General features: G+C 40.5%; 2 protein-coding genes across 2 annotated transcripts; one reads left to right on the top strand and one right to left on the bottom strand.

Annotated features, from left to right (window-relative positions):
• Positions 1-6339: 6339 nt before the first annotated feature.
• LOC143022903 (serine/threonine-protein kinase prk-2-like) lies at positions 6340-7098 on the bottom strand. Its single transcript, XM_076181302.1, has one exon. The coding sequence runs from the start codon at positions 7096-7098 to the stop codon at positions 6340-6342; it is 759 nt and encodes a 252-aa protein (XP_076037417.1).
• Positions 7099-9860: 2762 nt separating this feature from the next.
• On the top strand, positions 9861-10619 carry LOC143022902 (serine/threonine-protein kinase prk-2-like). Its single transcript, XM_076181301.1, has one exon. It carries the CDS (start codon positions 9861-9863, stop codon positions 10617-10619), a length of 759 nt encoding a protein of 252 aa, XP_076037416.1.
• The last annotated feature ends 7034 nt before the right edge of the window (positions 10620-17653 follow it).

The raw sequence follows: 17653 nt of genomic DNA, 5'->3' as shown, positions 1-17653 counted from the left end.
GGCCTCTGCGGTTCGGACGTCCTTCTCATGGTCGAATTTCAAATCCCAGGTTATGAGGCATGGAACTGTACTTTGACGATTGCATTGCACGTAGAACATATATATAGTCATGAAGGAGTGTACCTATTTTAGCATGCATGTTGTAATGGGAAGGGGGGTCATCCGAGACAGAGCGAGAGAGAGTGAGAGAGAGATAGAGAGAGGAGGAGGAGAGAGAAAAAGAGAGTGAGAATAATTGCCATTTCATCTCTCTTGGTTCGACTCTGACATGAAAATGCAAACTTCTTAACGAAAGTTCCCGCTTTAGTGTTGCATGTTTCTATAAAGACAAGGAAACCTTTACACTACCAGGATGTATTTTTCCTGTCCAAAACAAACCGATTCCTGTTCCTATCTCTAGGGAGACAAGCAACACAAGTTCTTTATGAGAAAAACTTGTGGAAAGAAAATCAACGGAGACGAGTTGTGAAACAATAAAGGAAGGTAGAAAAATGGGGAAGGAAAATGAGATGATTGAAAATGGACGTGAAAATGGAAGGAAGGAAGTAACGGGCTTGGACGGAGAACGGGGAAAGGTACATAAGAATTGGGAAGACCGCAAGAGACCATAAAGTCTTACACTAGACAGTTCCATGTGTGTGTGTGTGTGTGTGTGTATTTGTGTGTGTGTGTGTGTCTGTGTGTGTGTGTGGGTGCGTGTGTGTGTGCGTGTGTGTGTGCGTGTGTGTGTGCGTGTGTGTGTGTGTGTGTATGTGTGGGTGCGTGTGTGTGTGTGTGTATTTGTGTCTCGCAAACGCGCCGAAACCGTGCTAAAGTATGTTTACACACCCAACGATAACCATCAATCTGCAACATTTTATAAATCCAGTACTTGCAACTCTGTGATTGTTCGTTTTCTCCAACAAGTGTTTCATTTACTTTTAACTTAAAAGAAATACATTTACAAGTTGCACAACGTTATTTCCTCAGGATTCTCTGCCAATAATTTTAATCGCCAGCGAGGAGCATATGCTTGGGGATTGGGTCCACTTCACCATGTTGCGCCGCCGTTGTTTGTTGTACCGGTGTTGGAATGAAGACTTGAAAGAAAAACTTGATAATAGGGATGGAAATGGAGAAGGAGTGGAGACGTGGATGAGAAGGGGAGGTGAGAGAAGAGAAGGAGAGAAAGGAAGCAGTTGACTGTGGAAAGAGTGTGAATTATGGTGAGAGGAGAAGTATTGGGGAGGGTTAATATAAAGAATGGAAATGAAACATTGATAACAGGACGGTGAAAGAATAGAAAGAGAATGAAGGAAGAAAGCGAATGTGGTGGGAAAGAAAGATAAGAGAAAACAAAGCGGATGAGTGAGAATTATGGGGCAAAACAGGAGGGAGAGAGGGGGAAGGAGGGAAGGAGAAGTGAAGTAGGGGAGAAGGAGGTAGAGGAGGAGGGCGTAGGAGGGAGAAGGACAGGGAGAACGGGAGATGAACGTCAGTTTATCAGAATTAGTACGTATGGGATGGAAAATGCGTCTTGGGTGAGGCGCATGCGCAGGTTCCTAGGGTTGTTGTGAGTGTTGACCCCCACCGCTTCAGTTAGCTCCTGGTCGCTTCTGTCCTTTCACCATCACCTGAAGGGCGCGACGTCACCGTCCGTTCTTTCCTTCTTCCTCTTCAAATCCACAAACGACGAGAGAGTGACACACCGAGAGAGAGGAGATTGAGAAAGAGAGAGAGAGAGAGAGAGAGAGAGAGAGAGAGAGAGAGAGAGAGAGGGATGAGAGAGGACGCCCCGTCTGGCATCAAACCCATTGTGCATTCATCAGCTGAAAAGCACAAACTTCATTCTTGTCCAGTTCTTCATCTCACAAGGTGAATCTTTGTCCCCGAGGAGGCCTCATGGTCTTTACCGTTGTTTGAATCCTCCGGTAAGTTGCTTGACTCACCTCAGTATCGGTAATTTTTATTTCTTCTGGATACAACAGAAACCCCGGTACAACAAACACCGCGGACCGCAACATGGTGAAGTGGACCAAATCCCAAGTATATGCTCCTCTCTGGCGATTTAAATTATTGGCCAGAAGAATCCTGAGGAAATAAAGTTAGTGTGCAACTTGTTAATGTATTTCTTTAATGTTAAAAGTAAATATAACACTTGTTGGAGACTAAAGAACAATCACAGTGTTTGCAAGTACTGGATTTATAAAATGTTGCAGTATTCGTTGGTTATCGTTGGTTGTTGTTAAACATACTTTAGCACCGGTTTTTCGCGCACGTTGTGCGAGACACACACACACACACATACACACACACACACACACACGCACACACTCACACACGCACACACACACACACACTACAGGAACACACACACACACACACACACACACAAATACACATACACACACACACACATGGAACTGTCTAGTGGTAGACATTTATGGTCTCTTGCGGGTCTTCCAAATTCTTATGTTCCTTCCCCCTTTCTGATCAAGCCCGTTAACTTCCTTCCTTCCATTTTATCGTCAATTTTCAATCTTCTCATTTTCCTTCCCCATTTTTCTTCCTTTCCTTTCTTGTTTCACAACTCGTCTCGTTGATTTTCTTTCCACAAAGTTTTTCTCATAAAGACTTGTGTTGCTTGTCTCCCTAGAGAATAGGAAACAGGAATCGGTTTGTTATTGGACAGGAAAAATACATTCCTGGGTAGTGTAAAGGTTCCTTGTCGTTATAGAACATTTGCAAACACTAAAGCGGGAACTTTTCGTTAAGAATGTTTGCATTTTCATGTCAGAGTCGAACCAAGAGAGATGGATGGTAATTTTTCTCTCTCTCTTTTTTCTCTCTCCTCCTCCTCTCTCTATCTCTCTCTCTCTCTCTCCTCTCTGTCGCGTATGACTCATTACACCATGCATGCTTAAAATAGGTACTCATCTTCATGACTATATATATGTTCTACGTGCAATGCAAATCCGCAATGTACAGTTCATGCTCATATCTGGGATTTGAAATTCGACCATGAGAAGGACGTCGGAACCGCAGAGGCACTGAACCTGTTGGGAAGCCATGAAATGCTGAGCGGTTATCGAGATTCCCGAGGAGCTAGGCAAAAGGAGGGCTTTGGCTGCGTCTTCCGTGAGCCACAAGAGGTCGCCGAAGGCCTTCAGGTTTGCCATCAAGAAGATCCCTCTGGATGATGTGCTTTTTGGGGGACGGCCCCCCGCCATAGGAGGAAGGTCCCAAGAGAAAATGAGGGCAGCTCTCTTTTGCAGCAGCGAGTACAAGAAAGTTCCTGATGTAATCAAATTACACGACTCTGCTTCACAACCAAGGTCAGCTTTTACATGGTAATGGAGCTGTATACCATCAGCTGTTTCCTTCGTCGATTACATTCAGGAGCGGGAAAGAAACTGCCCGATGACCGATGGTCCAAAGACATTGTTCAGGAAGATTGTCCTAACAGCCGTAGGATGTCTAGAAGCCGGGGTATCGCATATAAGCTATTAAGCCCGATAATGTGCTTCTCTTTAGGAACGCCAGCACAGGAGAGTTTGACATACAAACTATATCGACTTTGGTTTGTAGCGAACGAATGACAGGTCGACAGAGGGAAAATCACGGGCGGGTACCCGAATTTATTGCCCTCCGGAGTATCTATTGGGTTAATGAATACCTTCACGTCCCCGCAACCGTCTGGAGCCTGGGCATCGCTCCTATTCTTTCTTGTGTGTCACTATAACGCGTTTCCCGCACCAACGACGCCATAATGTAGGCCTGTCCAGACTTTCCCAGTAGCGTAGCCAACCTCTGTCGCGATCTTATAATGCGCTGCTCTGCAATGGATCCGTGGAACCGCCCCTCGCTTCGCGGCATTAACTCTCTCACCCGTGGTTAACGGGTCACTCCGAGGATAATTTCAATATGGATTTTGATCCTTGAAACGGCTAAAGTTTTCAAGAGAATATGGTCCTAAGGTGAGGTTAGGGTAGACGCCCCGAGATGGGCGAATAAGAAAGGCCCAAAAAAGAGGCGTTTCAGAAGGAGATTATGCAGACAAGGATGAGGACGCAGATCCAGAGAGTAAAGCAGTGCCAAAGGAAATAAATCTTATAATTGTCTTATGAGAGCACTGAAATTGGATCATCCAGAGACACTCCTTCATCCCCCCAATGAAGCTTCTGACTGCATCGGCGCATAAAATGCAAAAAGGATTCCAAAGTCATTCTTTCCTGTAGCTGGAAAATTCAATGGAAATAATTTCTATTCATTAAAGAAATCAACCAATTTCCTGAGTGACTTACTAGAGGGCAAAGTATCAAGAAAAGCTCCAAGACAGCCATACTTGTAAATAAAAAGGACACGCACAAATGTATAGCAAAGATAAAAAATTCTCAATGATATGTCAAGCTCAGAACTATGTTCCAAGATTACATTATTGTCAGCGGAGATGTTGAAAATTAGAATATAGCGTCATATACAGTCTAGAAAAACTCAAGAGATTTAGATAGGAGCGCTATTTTTCAATAACTTTTCGAAAAAAGTTTTCGAGCAGGGATTTCCCCTCAACTGAAAAAATTAGTCTCACTACGGTTCTATAATGCATACAAGTCAGATTAATTTCGAATCGGAACATCAACGACATCTTATATGAATATGCGGATTAATATGCTACCATGAGGTGGAGGATGGGTATTGTCATGAGCATAACAGTTATTCTTTATTTTTTGTTTTGTTTTCTTTTTAAAAACAAATGGTGGTTTCTTCTACGTGAAGAAAAGATGCATCTCGTGATATTCTGTCAGTAGGGCATGGTCTACGGAATGAAGACCTGATATATATGTATCTATATATATATTATATATTTATATATATTATATACTATATATATAACATTATATATTATATATATATACATATATATATATACAGATCTATATATTATATATTACATATTATATATTATATATATATATAGTTGCGACATTATTGTGATATATATTCCTCAGATAACACTATATAACGTTACATTGAAATATATTAATATACATTATATAGTTATATATACTATATTATATATTACTTATAGTATATTATACATATATATCTATTTACTCTATATATATGTTTATATATATATATATATGTATATATATAATATATGTATATATATATATATATATATATATGTATATATATATATATATAAATGTATATATATATATATATATGTATATTTATATATATATGTATATATATGTATATATATATATATATGTATTATATATATATATATATATATATATATATATATATATATATATATATATAAGGTCATCATTCCGTAGACCATGCCTACTGACAGAATATCACTAGATGATCTTTCTTCACGTAGAAGAAACCACCATTTTTTTTTAAAAAGAATCAAACAAAAAATAAGAAATAAATGTTATGCTCATGACAATACCCATCTCCACCTCATGGTAGCATATTAATCCGCATATTCATATAGTTTCGTTGATGTTCCGATCGAAATTAATCTGACTTGTATGCATTATAGAACCGTAGTGAGACTATTTTATTCAGCTGAGGGGAAATCCCTGCTCGAAAACTATTTTCGAAAAGTTATTGAAAAATGCGCTCCTTTCTAAATCTCTTGAGTTTTCTAGACTGTATATGACGTATATCTAAGTTTCAACATCTCCGCTGACAATAATGTAATCTTGGAACTTAGTTCTGAGCTTGACATATCTTTGAGAATTTTTTATCTTTGCTATACATTTGTGCGTGTCCTTTTTATTTACAAGTATGGCTGTCTGGAGCTTTTCTTGATACTTTGCCCTCTAGTAAGTCTCTCAGGAAATTGGTTGATTTCTTTATGAAATAGAAAATTATTTCCATTGATTTTCCAACTACAGGAAAGAATGACTGGAATCCTTTTGCATTTTATGCGCCGATGCAGTCAGAAGCTTCATTGGGGGATGAAGGAGGTCTCTGGATGATCCAATTTCAGCGCTCTCATAATCATTATATGATTTATTTCCTTTGGCACTTCTTTACTCCTGGATCTGCGTCTCGATCCTTGTCTTCATAATCTCCTTCTGAAACGCCTCTTTTTTGGGGCTTTCTTATTCGCCATCTCGGGCGTCTTCCCTACCTCACCTTAGGACCATTTCTCTTGAAAACTTTAGCCGTTTCAAGGTCAAAATCCGTATTGAAATTATCCTCGGAGTGACCCGTTAACCACGGGTGAGAGAGTATGCCGCGAAGCGAGGGGCGGTTCCACGGATCCATTGCAGAGCAGCGCATTATAAGATCGCGACAGAGGTTGGCTACGCTACTGGGAAAGTCTGGACTGGCCTACATTATGGAGTCGTTGGTGCGGAACGCGTTATAGTGACACACAAGATAGAATAGGAGCGTGCCCAGGCTCCAGACGGTTGCGGGGACGTGAAGGTATTCATTACCCTTTATATACTCCGGAGGGCAATAAATTCGGGTACCGCCCGTGATTTTCCCTCTGTAGCCTGTCATTCGTTCGCTACAACCAAAGTCGATAAGTTTGATGTCAAACTCTCCTGTGCTGGCGTTCCTAAAGAGAAGCACATTATGGGGCTTAATATCTTTATGCGATACCCCGGCTTCTAGACATCCTTCGACTGTTAGGACAATCTTCCTGAACAGTGTCTTGACCTCGGTCATGGGCAGTTCTTTCCCGCTCCTGATGTAATCGACGAAGGAAACAGCTGATGGTATAAGCTCCATTACCATGTAAAAGCTGTCCTTGGTTGTGAAGCAGTCGTGTAATTTGATTACATCAGGAACTTTCTGTACTCGCTGCAAAAGAGCTGCCTCTCTTGGGACCTTCTTCCTATGGCGCCGTCCCCAAAAAAGCACATCAGCCAGAGGGATCTTCTTGATGGCAACCTGAAGGCCATCGGCGACTCTTGTGGCTCGGAAGACGCAGCCAAAGCCTCCTTTGCCGAGCTCCTCGTGAATCTCGAAATCGCTCAGCTTCATGGCTCCCAACAGGTTCAGTGCCTCTGCGGTTCCGACGTCCTTCTCATGGTCGAATTTCAAATCCCAGATATGAGCATGAACTGTACTTTGCGATTGCATTGCACGTAGAACATATATATAGTCATGAAGAGTGTACCTATTTTAGCATGCATGTTGTAATGAGTCATACGAGACAGAGAGAGAGAGAGAGAGAGAGAGATAGAGAGAGGAGGAGGAGAGAGAAAAAGAGAGAGAGAAAAATTACCATTCATCTCTCTTGGTTCGACTCTGACATGAAAATGCAAACTTCTTAACGAAAGTTCCCGCTTTAGTGTTGCATGTTCTATAACGACAAGGAACCTTTACACTACCAGGATGTATTTTTCCTGTCCAAAACAAACCGATTCCTGTTCCTATCTCTAGGGAGACAAGCAACACAAGTCTTTATGAGAAAAACTTGTGGAAAGAAAATCAACGAGACGAGTTGTGAAACAAGAAAGGAAGGAAGAAAAATGGGGAAGGAAAATGAGAAGATTGAAAATTGACGAGAAAATGGAAGGAAGGAAGTAACGGGCTTGACGAGAAAGGGGGAAGGAACATAAGAATTGGGAAGACCGCAAGAGACCATAAAGTCTACACTAGACAGTTCCATGTGTGTGTGTGTGTGTATGTGTATTTGTGTGTGTGTGTGTGTGTGTGTGTGTCTGTGTGTGTGTGTGTGTGTGCGTGTGTGTGTGTGTGTGTGTGTGTGTGTGTGTGTATGTGTGTGTCTCGCACACGCGCGAAACCGTGCTAAAGTATGTTTACACACCAACGATAACCAACAATCTGCAACATTTTATAAACCCAGTACTTGCAACTCTGTGATTGTTCTTTATCTCCAACAAGTGTTTATTTACTTTTAACTTAAAGAAATACATTAACAAGTTGCACAACGTTATTTCCTCAGGATTCTCTGCCAATAATTTTAATCGCCAGAGAGGAGCATATACTTGGGATTGGGTCCACTTCACCATGTTGCGCCGCGTTGTTTGTTGTACCGGGGTTTCTGTTGTATCCAGAAGAAATAAAAATTACCGATACTGGTGAGTCAAGCAACTTACGGAGATTCAAACAACGGTAATGACATGAGGCCTCCTCGGGGACCAAGATTCACTTGTGAGATGAAGAACTGGACAAGAATGAAGTTTGTGCTTTTCAGCTGATGATGCACAATGGGTTTGGTGCAGACGGGGCGTCCTCTCTCTTCTCTCTCTCTCTCTCTCTCTCTCTCTCTCTCTTCCTCTCTCTCTCTTTCTCAATCTCTCTCTCTCGGTGTGTCACTCTCTCGTCGTTTGTGGATTTGAAGAGGAAGAAGGAAAGAACGGACGGTGACGTCTCGCCTTCAGGTGATGGTGAAAGGACAGGAGCGACCAGGAGCAAACTGAAGCGGTGGGGGTCAACACTCACACACCCTAGGAACCTGCGCATGCGCCTCACCCAAGACGCATTTTCATCCCATACGTACTAATCTGATAAACTGACGTTCATCTCCCGTTCTCCCTGTCCTTCTCCCTCCTACGCCCTCTCCTCTACCTCCTTCTCCCCTCTTCCTCTTCTCCTTCCCTCCTTCCCCTCTCTCCCTCCTGTTTGCCCATAATTCTCACTCATCCGCTTTGTTTTCTCTTATCTTTCTTTCCCACCACATTCGCTTTCTTCCTTCATTCTCTTCTATTCTTTCACCGTCCTGTTATCAATGTTTCATTCCATTCTTTATATTAACCCTCCCCAATACTTCTCCTCTCTCCATAATTCACACTCTTTCCACAGTCAACTGCTTCCTTTCTCTCCTTCTCTTCTCTCCCCTCCCCTTCTCATCCACTTCTCCACTCCTTCTCCATTTCCATCCCTATTATCAAGTTTTCTTTCAAGTCTTCATTCCAACACCGGTACAACAAACAACGCGGCGCAACATGGTGAAGTGGACCCAATCCCAAGCATATGCTCCTCTCTGGCGATTAAAATTATTGGCAGAGAATCCTGAGGAAATAACGTTGTGCAACTTGTAAATGTATTTCTTTAAGTTAAAAGTAAATAAACACTTGTTGGAGAAAACGAACAATCACAGAGTTGCAAGTACTGGATTTATAAAATGTTGCAGATTGTTGGTTATCGTTGGTGTGTAAACATACTTTAGCACGGTTTCGCGCGTGTGCGAGACACACATACACACACACACACACGCACACACACATACACACACACACACACACACACACACACACATACACACACACGCACACACGCACACACACACAGACACACACACACAGACACACACACACACAAATACACACACACACACACACACATGGAACTGTCTAGTGTAGACTTTATGGTCTCTTGCGGTCTTCCCAATTCTTATGTTCCTTCCCCCTTTCTCGTCAAGCCCGTTACTTCCTTCCTTCCATTTTCTCGTCAATTTTCAATCTTCTCATTTTCCTTCCCCATTTTTCTTCCTTCCTTTCTTGTTTCACAACTCGTCTCGTTGATTTTCTTTCCACAAGTTTTTCTCATAAAGACTTGTGTTGCTTGTCTCCCTAGAGATAGGAACAGGAATCGGTTTGTTTTGGACAGGAAAAATACATCCTGGTAGTGTAAAGGTTCCTTGTCGTTATAGAACATGCAACACTAAAGCGGGAACTTTCGTTAAGAAGTTTGCATTTTCATGTCAGAGTCGAACCAAGAGAGATGAATGGTAATTTTTCTCTCTCTCTTTTTCTCTCTCCTCCTCCTCTCTCTATCTCTCTCTCTCTCTCTCTCTCTCTGTCTCGTATGACTCATTACAACATGCATGCTAAAATAGGTACACTCTTCATGACTATATATATGTTCTACGTGCAATGCAATCGCAAAGTACAGTTCATGCTCATATCTGGGATTTGAAATTCGACCATGAGAAGGACGTCGGAACCGCAGAGGCACTGAACCTGTTGGGAGCCATGAAGCTGAGCGATTTCGAGATTCACGAGGAGCTCGGCAAAGGAGGCTTTGGCTGCGTCTTCCGAGCCACAAGAGTCGCCGATGGCCTTCAGGTTGCCATCAAGAAGATCCCTCTGGCTGATGTGCTTTTTTGGGGACGGCGCCATAGGAAGAAGGTCCCAAGAGAGGCAGCTCTTTTGCAGCGAGTACAGAAAGTTCCTGATGTAATCAAATTACACGACTGCTTCACAACCAAGGACAGCTTTTACATGGTAATGGAGCTTATACCATCAGCTGTTTCCTTCGTCGATTACATCAGGAGCGGGAAAGAACTGCCCATGACCGAGGTCAAGACACTGTTCAGGAAGATTGTCCTAACAGTCGAAGGATGTCTAGAAGCCGGGGTATCGCATAAAGATATTAAGCCCCATAATGTGCTTCTCTTTAGGAACGCCAGCACAGGAGAGTTTGACATCAAACTTATCGACTTTGGTTGTAGCGAACGAATGACAGGCTACAGAGGGAAAATCACGGGCGGTACCCGAATTTATTGCCCTCCGGAGTATATAAAGGGTAATGAATACCTTCACGTCCCCGCAACCGTCTGGAGCCTGGGCACGCTCCTATTCTATCTTGTGTGTCACTATAACGCGTTCCGCACCAACGACTCCATAATGTAGGCCAGTCCAGACTTTCCCAGTAGCGTAGCCAACCTCTGTCGCGATCTTATAATGCGCTGCTCTGCAATGGATCCGTGGAACCGCCCCTCGCTTCGCGGCATACTCTCTCACCCGTGGTTAACGGGTCACTCCGAGGATAATTTCAATACGGATTTTGACCTTGAAACGGCTAAAGTTTTCAAGAGAAATGGTCCTAAGGTGAGGTAGGGAAGACGCCCCGAGATGGCGAATAAGAAAGCCCCAAAAAAGAGGCGTTTCAGAAGGAGATTATGAAGACAAGGATCGAGACGCAGATCCAGGAGTAAAGAAGTGCCAAAGGAAATAAATCATATAATGATTATGAGAGCGCTGAAATTGGATCATCCAGAGACCTCCTTCATCCCCCAATGAAGCTTCTGACTGCATCGGCGCATAAAATGCAAAAGGATTCCAGTCATTCTTTCCTGTAGTTGGAAAATCAATGGAAATAATTTCTATTTCATAAAGAAATCAACCAATTTCCTGAGAGACTTACTAGAGGGCAAAGTATCAAGAAAAGCTCCAGACAGCCATACTTGTAAATAAAAAGGACACGCACAAATGTATAGCAAAGATAAAAAAATTCTCAAAGATATGTCAAGCTCAGAACTAAGTTCCAAGATTACATTATTGTCAGCGGAGATGTTGAAACTTAGATATACGTCATATACAGTCTAGAAAACTCAAGAGATTTAGAAAGGAGCGCATTTTTCAATAACTTTTCGAAAAAAGTTTTCGAGCAGGGATTTCCCCTCAACTGAATAAAATAGTCTCACTACGGTTCTATAATGCATACAAGTCAGATTAATTTCGATCGGAACATCAACGAAACTATATGAATATGCGGATTAATATGCTACCATGAGGTGGAGATGGGTATTGTCATGAGCATAACATTTATTTCTTATTTTTTGTTTTGATTCTTTTTAAAAAAAATGGTGGTTTCTTCTACGTGAAGAAAGATCATCTAGTGATATTCTGTCAGTAGGCATGGTCTACGAATGATGACCTTATATATATATATATATATATATATATATATATACATATATATATATATATACATATATATATATACATATACATATATATATATACATATATATATATATATATACATATATATATATACATATATATATATATACATATATATATATATATACATATATATACATATATATATATATACATATATATGTATATATATTCATATATATATATATATATATATATATATATACATATATATATATACATATATATATATACATATATATATATACATACATATATATATATACATATATATATATATATACATATATATATATATATACATATATATATATATACATATATATATATACATACATATATATATACATATATATATATACATACATATATATATACATATATATATATACATACATATATATATATACATATATATATACATATATATATATATACATATATATATACATACATATATATATACATATATATATATATATACATATATATATATATACATATATATATACATATATATATATATACATATATATATACATATATATATATATATACACATATATATATATATATGAGTGAAAAGGTGGTAGAGAAATACGGGTTAGAGCGAGAACACTGTATTTCTCTACCACCTTTTCACTCATCTGTCCAACCTTCATAACAACATATATATATATATATATATATATATATATATATATATACATACATATATATATATATATATATATATATATATATATATATATCTTCGAGTTCTTCGAGTTCTTCTTCTTCGAGTTCCTCGAGTTCTCCGAGTTCTTCTTCTTCTTCTTCTTCTTCTTCGAGTTCTTCTTCTTCTACGAGTTTTTCTTCTTCTTCGAGTTTTTCTTCGCGTTCTTCTTCTTTTTCGAGCTCTTCTTCGAGTTCTTCTTCTTCTTCGAGTTCTTCTTCGACTTCTTCTTCGTGTTCTTCTTCTTCTACGAGTTCTTCTTCTTCGAGTTATTCGTCGAGTTCTTCTTCTTCGAGTTCTTCTTCGAATTCTTCTTCTTCTTCTTCGAGTTCGTCTCCGAGTTCTTCTTCTTCTTCGAATTCTTCTTCGAGTTCTTCTCCTTATTCCAAATAATACCTTTGGTAATCCCCATGATCCGATTTTCCCCCATATTTTGTAAATATTTTATAAACCGCAAAGTAATGTTTTTCGAACTCACACGTACTCTCTCGCGAAATTTCTCCGTCAAACAACTCGAGTTTTTCCAAAGTTTCGTCACTGTACTTGCACGATAACAATTTCCGAAAAAAAAACTCATAATATTAATTAATGAACAACGTGAATCAGATCAGTTCCAGTTGAAAACGTGAAACGAACTGAATAAACCATTACACCTACCCAGGGTCCGGTGCGACCGTTTTGCCGGATCTCGAGAAAAACTCGCAAACCGGAGAATTTTTGTTTTATTTAGTATAAGATATATATATATATATATATATATATATATATATATATATATATAGAGAGAGAGAGAGAGAGAGAGAGAGAGAGAGAGAGAAAGAGAGACGTAAATGGTTTACTTTCGTGCGGCCAGACATTCCCGAAGGGTGAAAAAAGTTGATAAAGATTATCACTGCAGCCCATTTTTTATGATATTATTTGAGGGCAGCACATTGCAATGTACATGATGGAGTCGAATGGCAACAAGGTGGGAAACTTGCCATCCGAAACGAATCCTACATTATTATCATTCTTGCTATACACAGTCGGCAGCTAATTCATTTTTTTTTTTTTTTTCTTGCTAAAGCAGAGAGGACAAATGTTCGTGATCAGATGAACAACAGATCCTGGAGTGATATGAATTGTGATGTCCTTTTGCTTTTGCAAAACAATGTTATAAATGTAGTTTTGAAAGTAATCTTTTGGGTGATTTGTTTTACACTTTTGCTGCTTTGTACGGCTTTTCTCGTCAGCTCCATCTGTCGTCAGGCGATTTTATTCAGTTGAGGAAAACTTTCCTTGTAACGAAAGGGTTAAGAATTGTCTAGAACTAATCCTTGTTAAGCTTTTTATTGTGTTTACGAGTTTAAACACTGATTCTAACTGCCTTCAGGTAATTTTATTATATAGAACGAAGCCCCATCAACTTTGTTATTGTAACGAGTTAAGTACTATCATAATCAATTAGGAATTCTTTATACAATTGTTTCACAGAATTTGTTCTCACTAGCGTCATTCAATTTCATTCAGGTAAAAAAAGAAAAACAAATGTTGCGGTAAAAGAATGAAATGTGATTTAGTGCATCCTATCTGTACTGCGAACCACCACCATTAGTTACATTTCCTTAAAAAAAGAAGAAAAAATATGCATTCATACATACATTTACATAGAGTAATTACGAATTCCTTTCTCGATCTATAATTTTTTTTTTTTTTTTTATGGATTTTGCTACACATGTCGATGGGTAAAAACAACCTCGTCCATTTCTATTATCATTATTCATCATATTTCGCAAATGTTCTTCCTACCCATGGCTACCAACATTACCGAGCAAACACAAGCCGCAGTGTTTGCTGCCGCATTCATGCCGAGTGCAAACAAAAATAGAAATAATGTTTTCATGTTATCAATTTGTAGATTTGAAATAAATATAGGAAGCCACAGCTTTGCTAACTGCGACTCAGATGAATGAAAAAAAAATTCTAACAAAGTTTTATGATCAAGTTCGAAAAGCACCTAAATTATTCTCTAATACTTATCAATGAGGGTTCTGGAGGTGGGTGGTTCCTCCGATTAATCGGAGGTTGGACATAAAATAGCCCAGTGTGATAACCTGTTTATGCTTCCATACCACAACAAATCCTCCTCGAGAGCCTGGGGTTGGTGGGTGGGGGGTCGCGGGCTGAGGGAGGGAGAGAGGAGGGGTCGAAGAGGGGGAGTGTAAGGGGTGAAATTGGAAGGAAGTGGAAGAAAGGGGGAAGGAAAGGTGAGGGGAGAAGGAGGGGGGGGGTGAGACGTGAGGCACATCCCAGGCGAGAGGAAGGGAGGTAAAGGGAGAGAAAGATAAAGGGAGATAGCGGAAGGTATTCATATTTCGTTAGGAATAACCAGCGCTTCTATTCTCGGGGACACCATCCCACTGAAGAGGCGGAGTCTGAGAGATAGTAAATGAGGGATTCAAAGGGAAAGGTTGCGGAAAAGAGGGAGAACAGAAGTTAAAGAGCTTTCAGCCTTTTTTCTTTCCGGGGAGAATAGTCTTCGATAACTATATATATACATATATATATATATATATATATATATATATATATGTGTGTGTGTGTGTGTGTGTGTGTGCGTGTGTGTGTGTGTGTATGTGTGTGTGTTATATGCACACACACACAAATACACACACACACAAACGCACACACACACGCACACACACACACACACACACACACACACACACACATACACACACACACATAAACACACACACACACACACACATATTTATATATGTATATATATATATATATGTATATATATATATATATATATATATATATATATATGTATATATATATACAGTATATATATATATATACATATACATATATATATATATACATATATATATATAAATACATATGCACACACACACACACACACATAAACACACACACACACATACACACACACACACACACACACACACACACACACACACACACACACACACACACACACACTTACTTGCTTACTTGCTTATAGTAGTCCGTCGCTGACGACGATGACGTTGCACCATGCCAAGAAGTGGTATTACGCCAGATGAACTCGCTGATGGCTGTGGAGTCCGATTCTCGAGTTGCATATACGGCTGCAGGTATCACAGGGAAAGTTGCCCTCTGCCTGATGTGCCGAATTTCTTTGCCGTCTTCGATGTTCTGCCCGATCGTTGTAGGTGGAAGTGAGTGTATCTAAGCCGTTTTGGCATGTAGATCGCCATTCTCTCCGATCGGCAGCAACATTTTCAATGGTGGTGGGTTCGATGCCACATTTTTTAAGCGTTGTTTTCAGATGGTCCTTGTGTCGTTTACGTGGGCCCCCAGGGTGGCGTCTGCCCTTAGCAAGTTCTCCATAGAGAACTTTTCGTGGTAGTCTCTCTTCTGGCATGCGGATGGTATGCCCCAGCCACCGTAGTTGACGTTGGGTTAAGACTATTTCCAGTGGGTCCATTTGTGTGCGTCGACGGATTTTACTGTGAGGTACCTTGTGCCACCATTTTAGACCCAGTATGCGCTGTAAGCAGTTGGTGTGAAAGGCCTCCAACTTTTTCAAATGGCGTCTATAAGGCACCCATGACTCACTGCCATACAGAAGGATGGGAAGGCAGATTGCCTTATACACCGAGACCTTGGTGGTGGTGGTGAGGTTGCGGTTCAAGAACACTCTGTGTGATAGTCTACCAAAAGCTGCTGCTGCCAAACCAATGCGGCGTTGGATTTCGCTTGTCAGGTCACAGGAGTCAGTGAGCACTGAGCCGAGGTAGGTAAACTCATGAGTGTTTTTCAGAGGATGTTGATTGATAGTGAATTCCGGAGGCTCTAGTTGTTCAGAGATACTGAGCACTTCTGTTTTATTGATGTTGATGGCTAGTCCAGATCTGGTATATATATTTGAGACAGCGTTGATGGTGCGCTGAAGACCCTCTTTGGATGAGCTCACTAAAGCAGTGTCATCTGCGTACTGCAGTTCATGGATTACCTCATCTGTCACACGTGTTTTGGCTTGGAGGCGTCGCAGATTGAAGAGGTTGCCATCCAGCCTGTACGAAAGCCTGACACCATCAGCAGGATCGATTTGCTGTCTAGCAATGTTGGAGACTGCAGCAAGAAATAAATTGAATAAGATGGGAGCAATAACACACCCCTGCTTCACACCTGACTCAACAAGGAATGGCTCAGACTTGAGCCCAGAACTGGACACTCGAGCCATAAAGCCATCGTGAAAGGCTCTCAGGACACCCAGAAATGTTGGTGGGCATCCAAATTTTACAAGTACTTGCCATAGGAGAGGACGGTTCACAGTGTCAAAAGCCTTGGCAAGATCTATAAACGCCATGTAGAGGTCTTGGTGTTGCTCAATGCTTTTCTCCTGGAGCTGTCTTGCCACAAACACCATGTCGACTGTGCTGCACACACACACACACACACACACACACACACACACACACATATATATATATATATATACATATATATATATATATATATATATACATATATATATATATATATGTATATATATATATATATATATGTATATATGGAAGGCAAATGTGGATGGAGCGAACATGATAGGATGTCCTAGGATGAGGTGGATGGATGGGGTGAAGGGGGCTTTGGGGAAGAGGGGAAAGTCTGTTGAGGAAGGACGGGAGAGGACAGAAGACAGGAGTGAATGGAGAATGGTTGTATAGGGATGATGTTGTGATGCAGGAGGTGGAATGGGTGGGGGGATGGGGGGTGAAGTAGTATGTGTGAGCAAAATTGGACGCAGCCCATAGGGATTTCTCCCCGACTTCTCCTTTTATGCGTGGGTGGACGGAGATGGGGTTCGCCGATTTAATGAAGCGACCTTGCTGTGGATGTGCTTTGTCTTGCGACACTGCTTCTGACCCAGGGCGGTGGACAAGGTGCAGGGATGACTCGTCATCCAGGAGGTGCTAAGATAAGAGGGAGGGTGGAGGGGTGTGGAGTGTATTCAGGGATGGAATGGGTGGGAATGATTTTATGCCTTTTCCTTTTTGGCTACCTCCCTTGTGAGGGGGAAAAAGCCTTCGTATATGTATGTATATATATATATATATATATATGTGTGTGTGTGTGTGTATGTTATATATGCACACACACGCACACACACACACACAGGCGCACACACACACAGGCGCACACACACACACACATACACACACACACACACACACACACACACACACATACATATATATATATATATATA

Source organism: Oratosquilla oratoria, unplaced genomic scaffold (genome assembly GCF_046742065.1).
Source record: "Oratosquilla oratoria isolate Oo_2021 unplaced genomic scaffold, ASM4674206v1 SCAFFOLD220, whole genome shotgun sequence".
Lineage (NCBI taxonomy): Eukaryota > Metazoa > Arthropoda > Malacostraca > Stomatopoda > Squillidae > Oratosquilla > Oratosquilla oratoria.
Note: the sequence above shows the minus strand (reverse complement) of the source record. Positions and strands in the feature narration are given on the sequence as shown.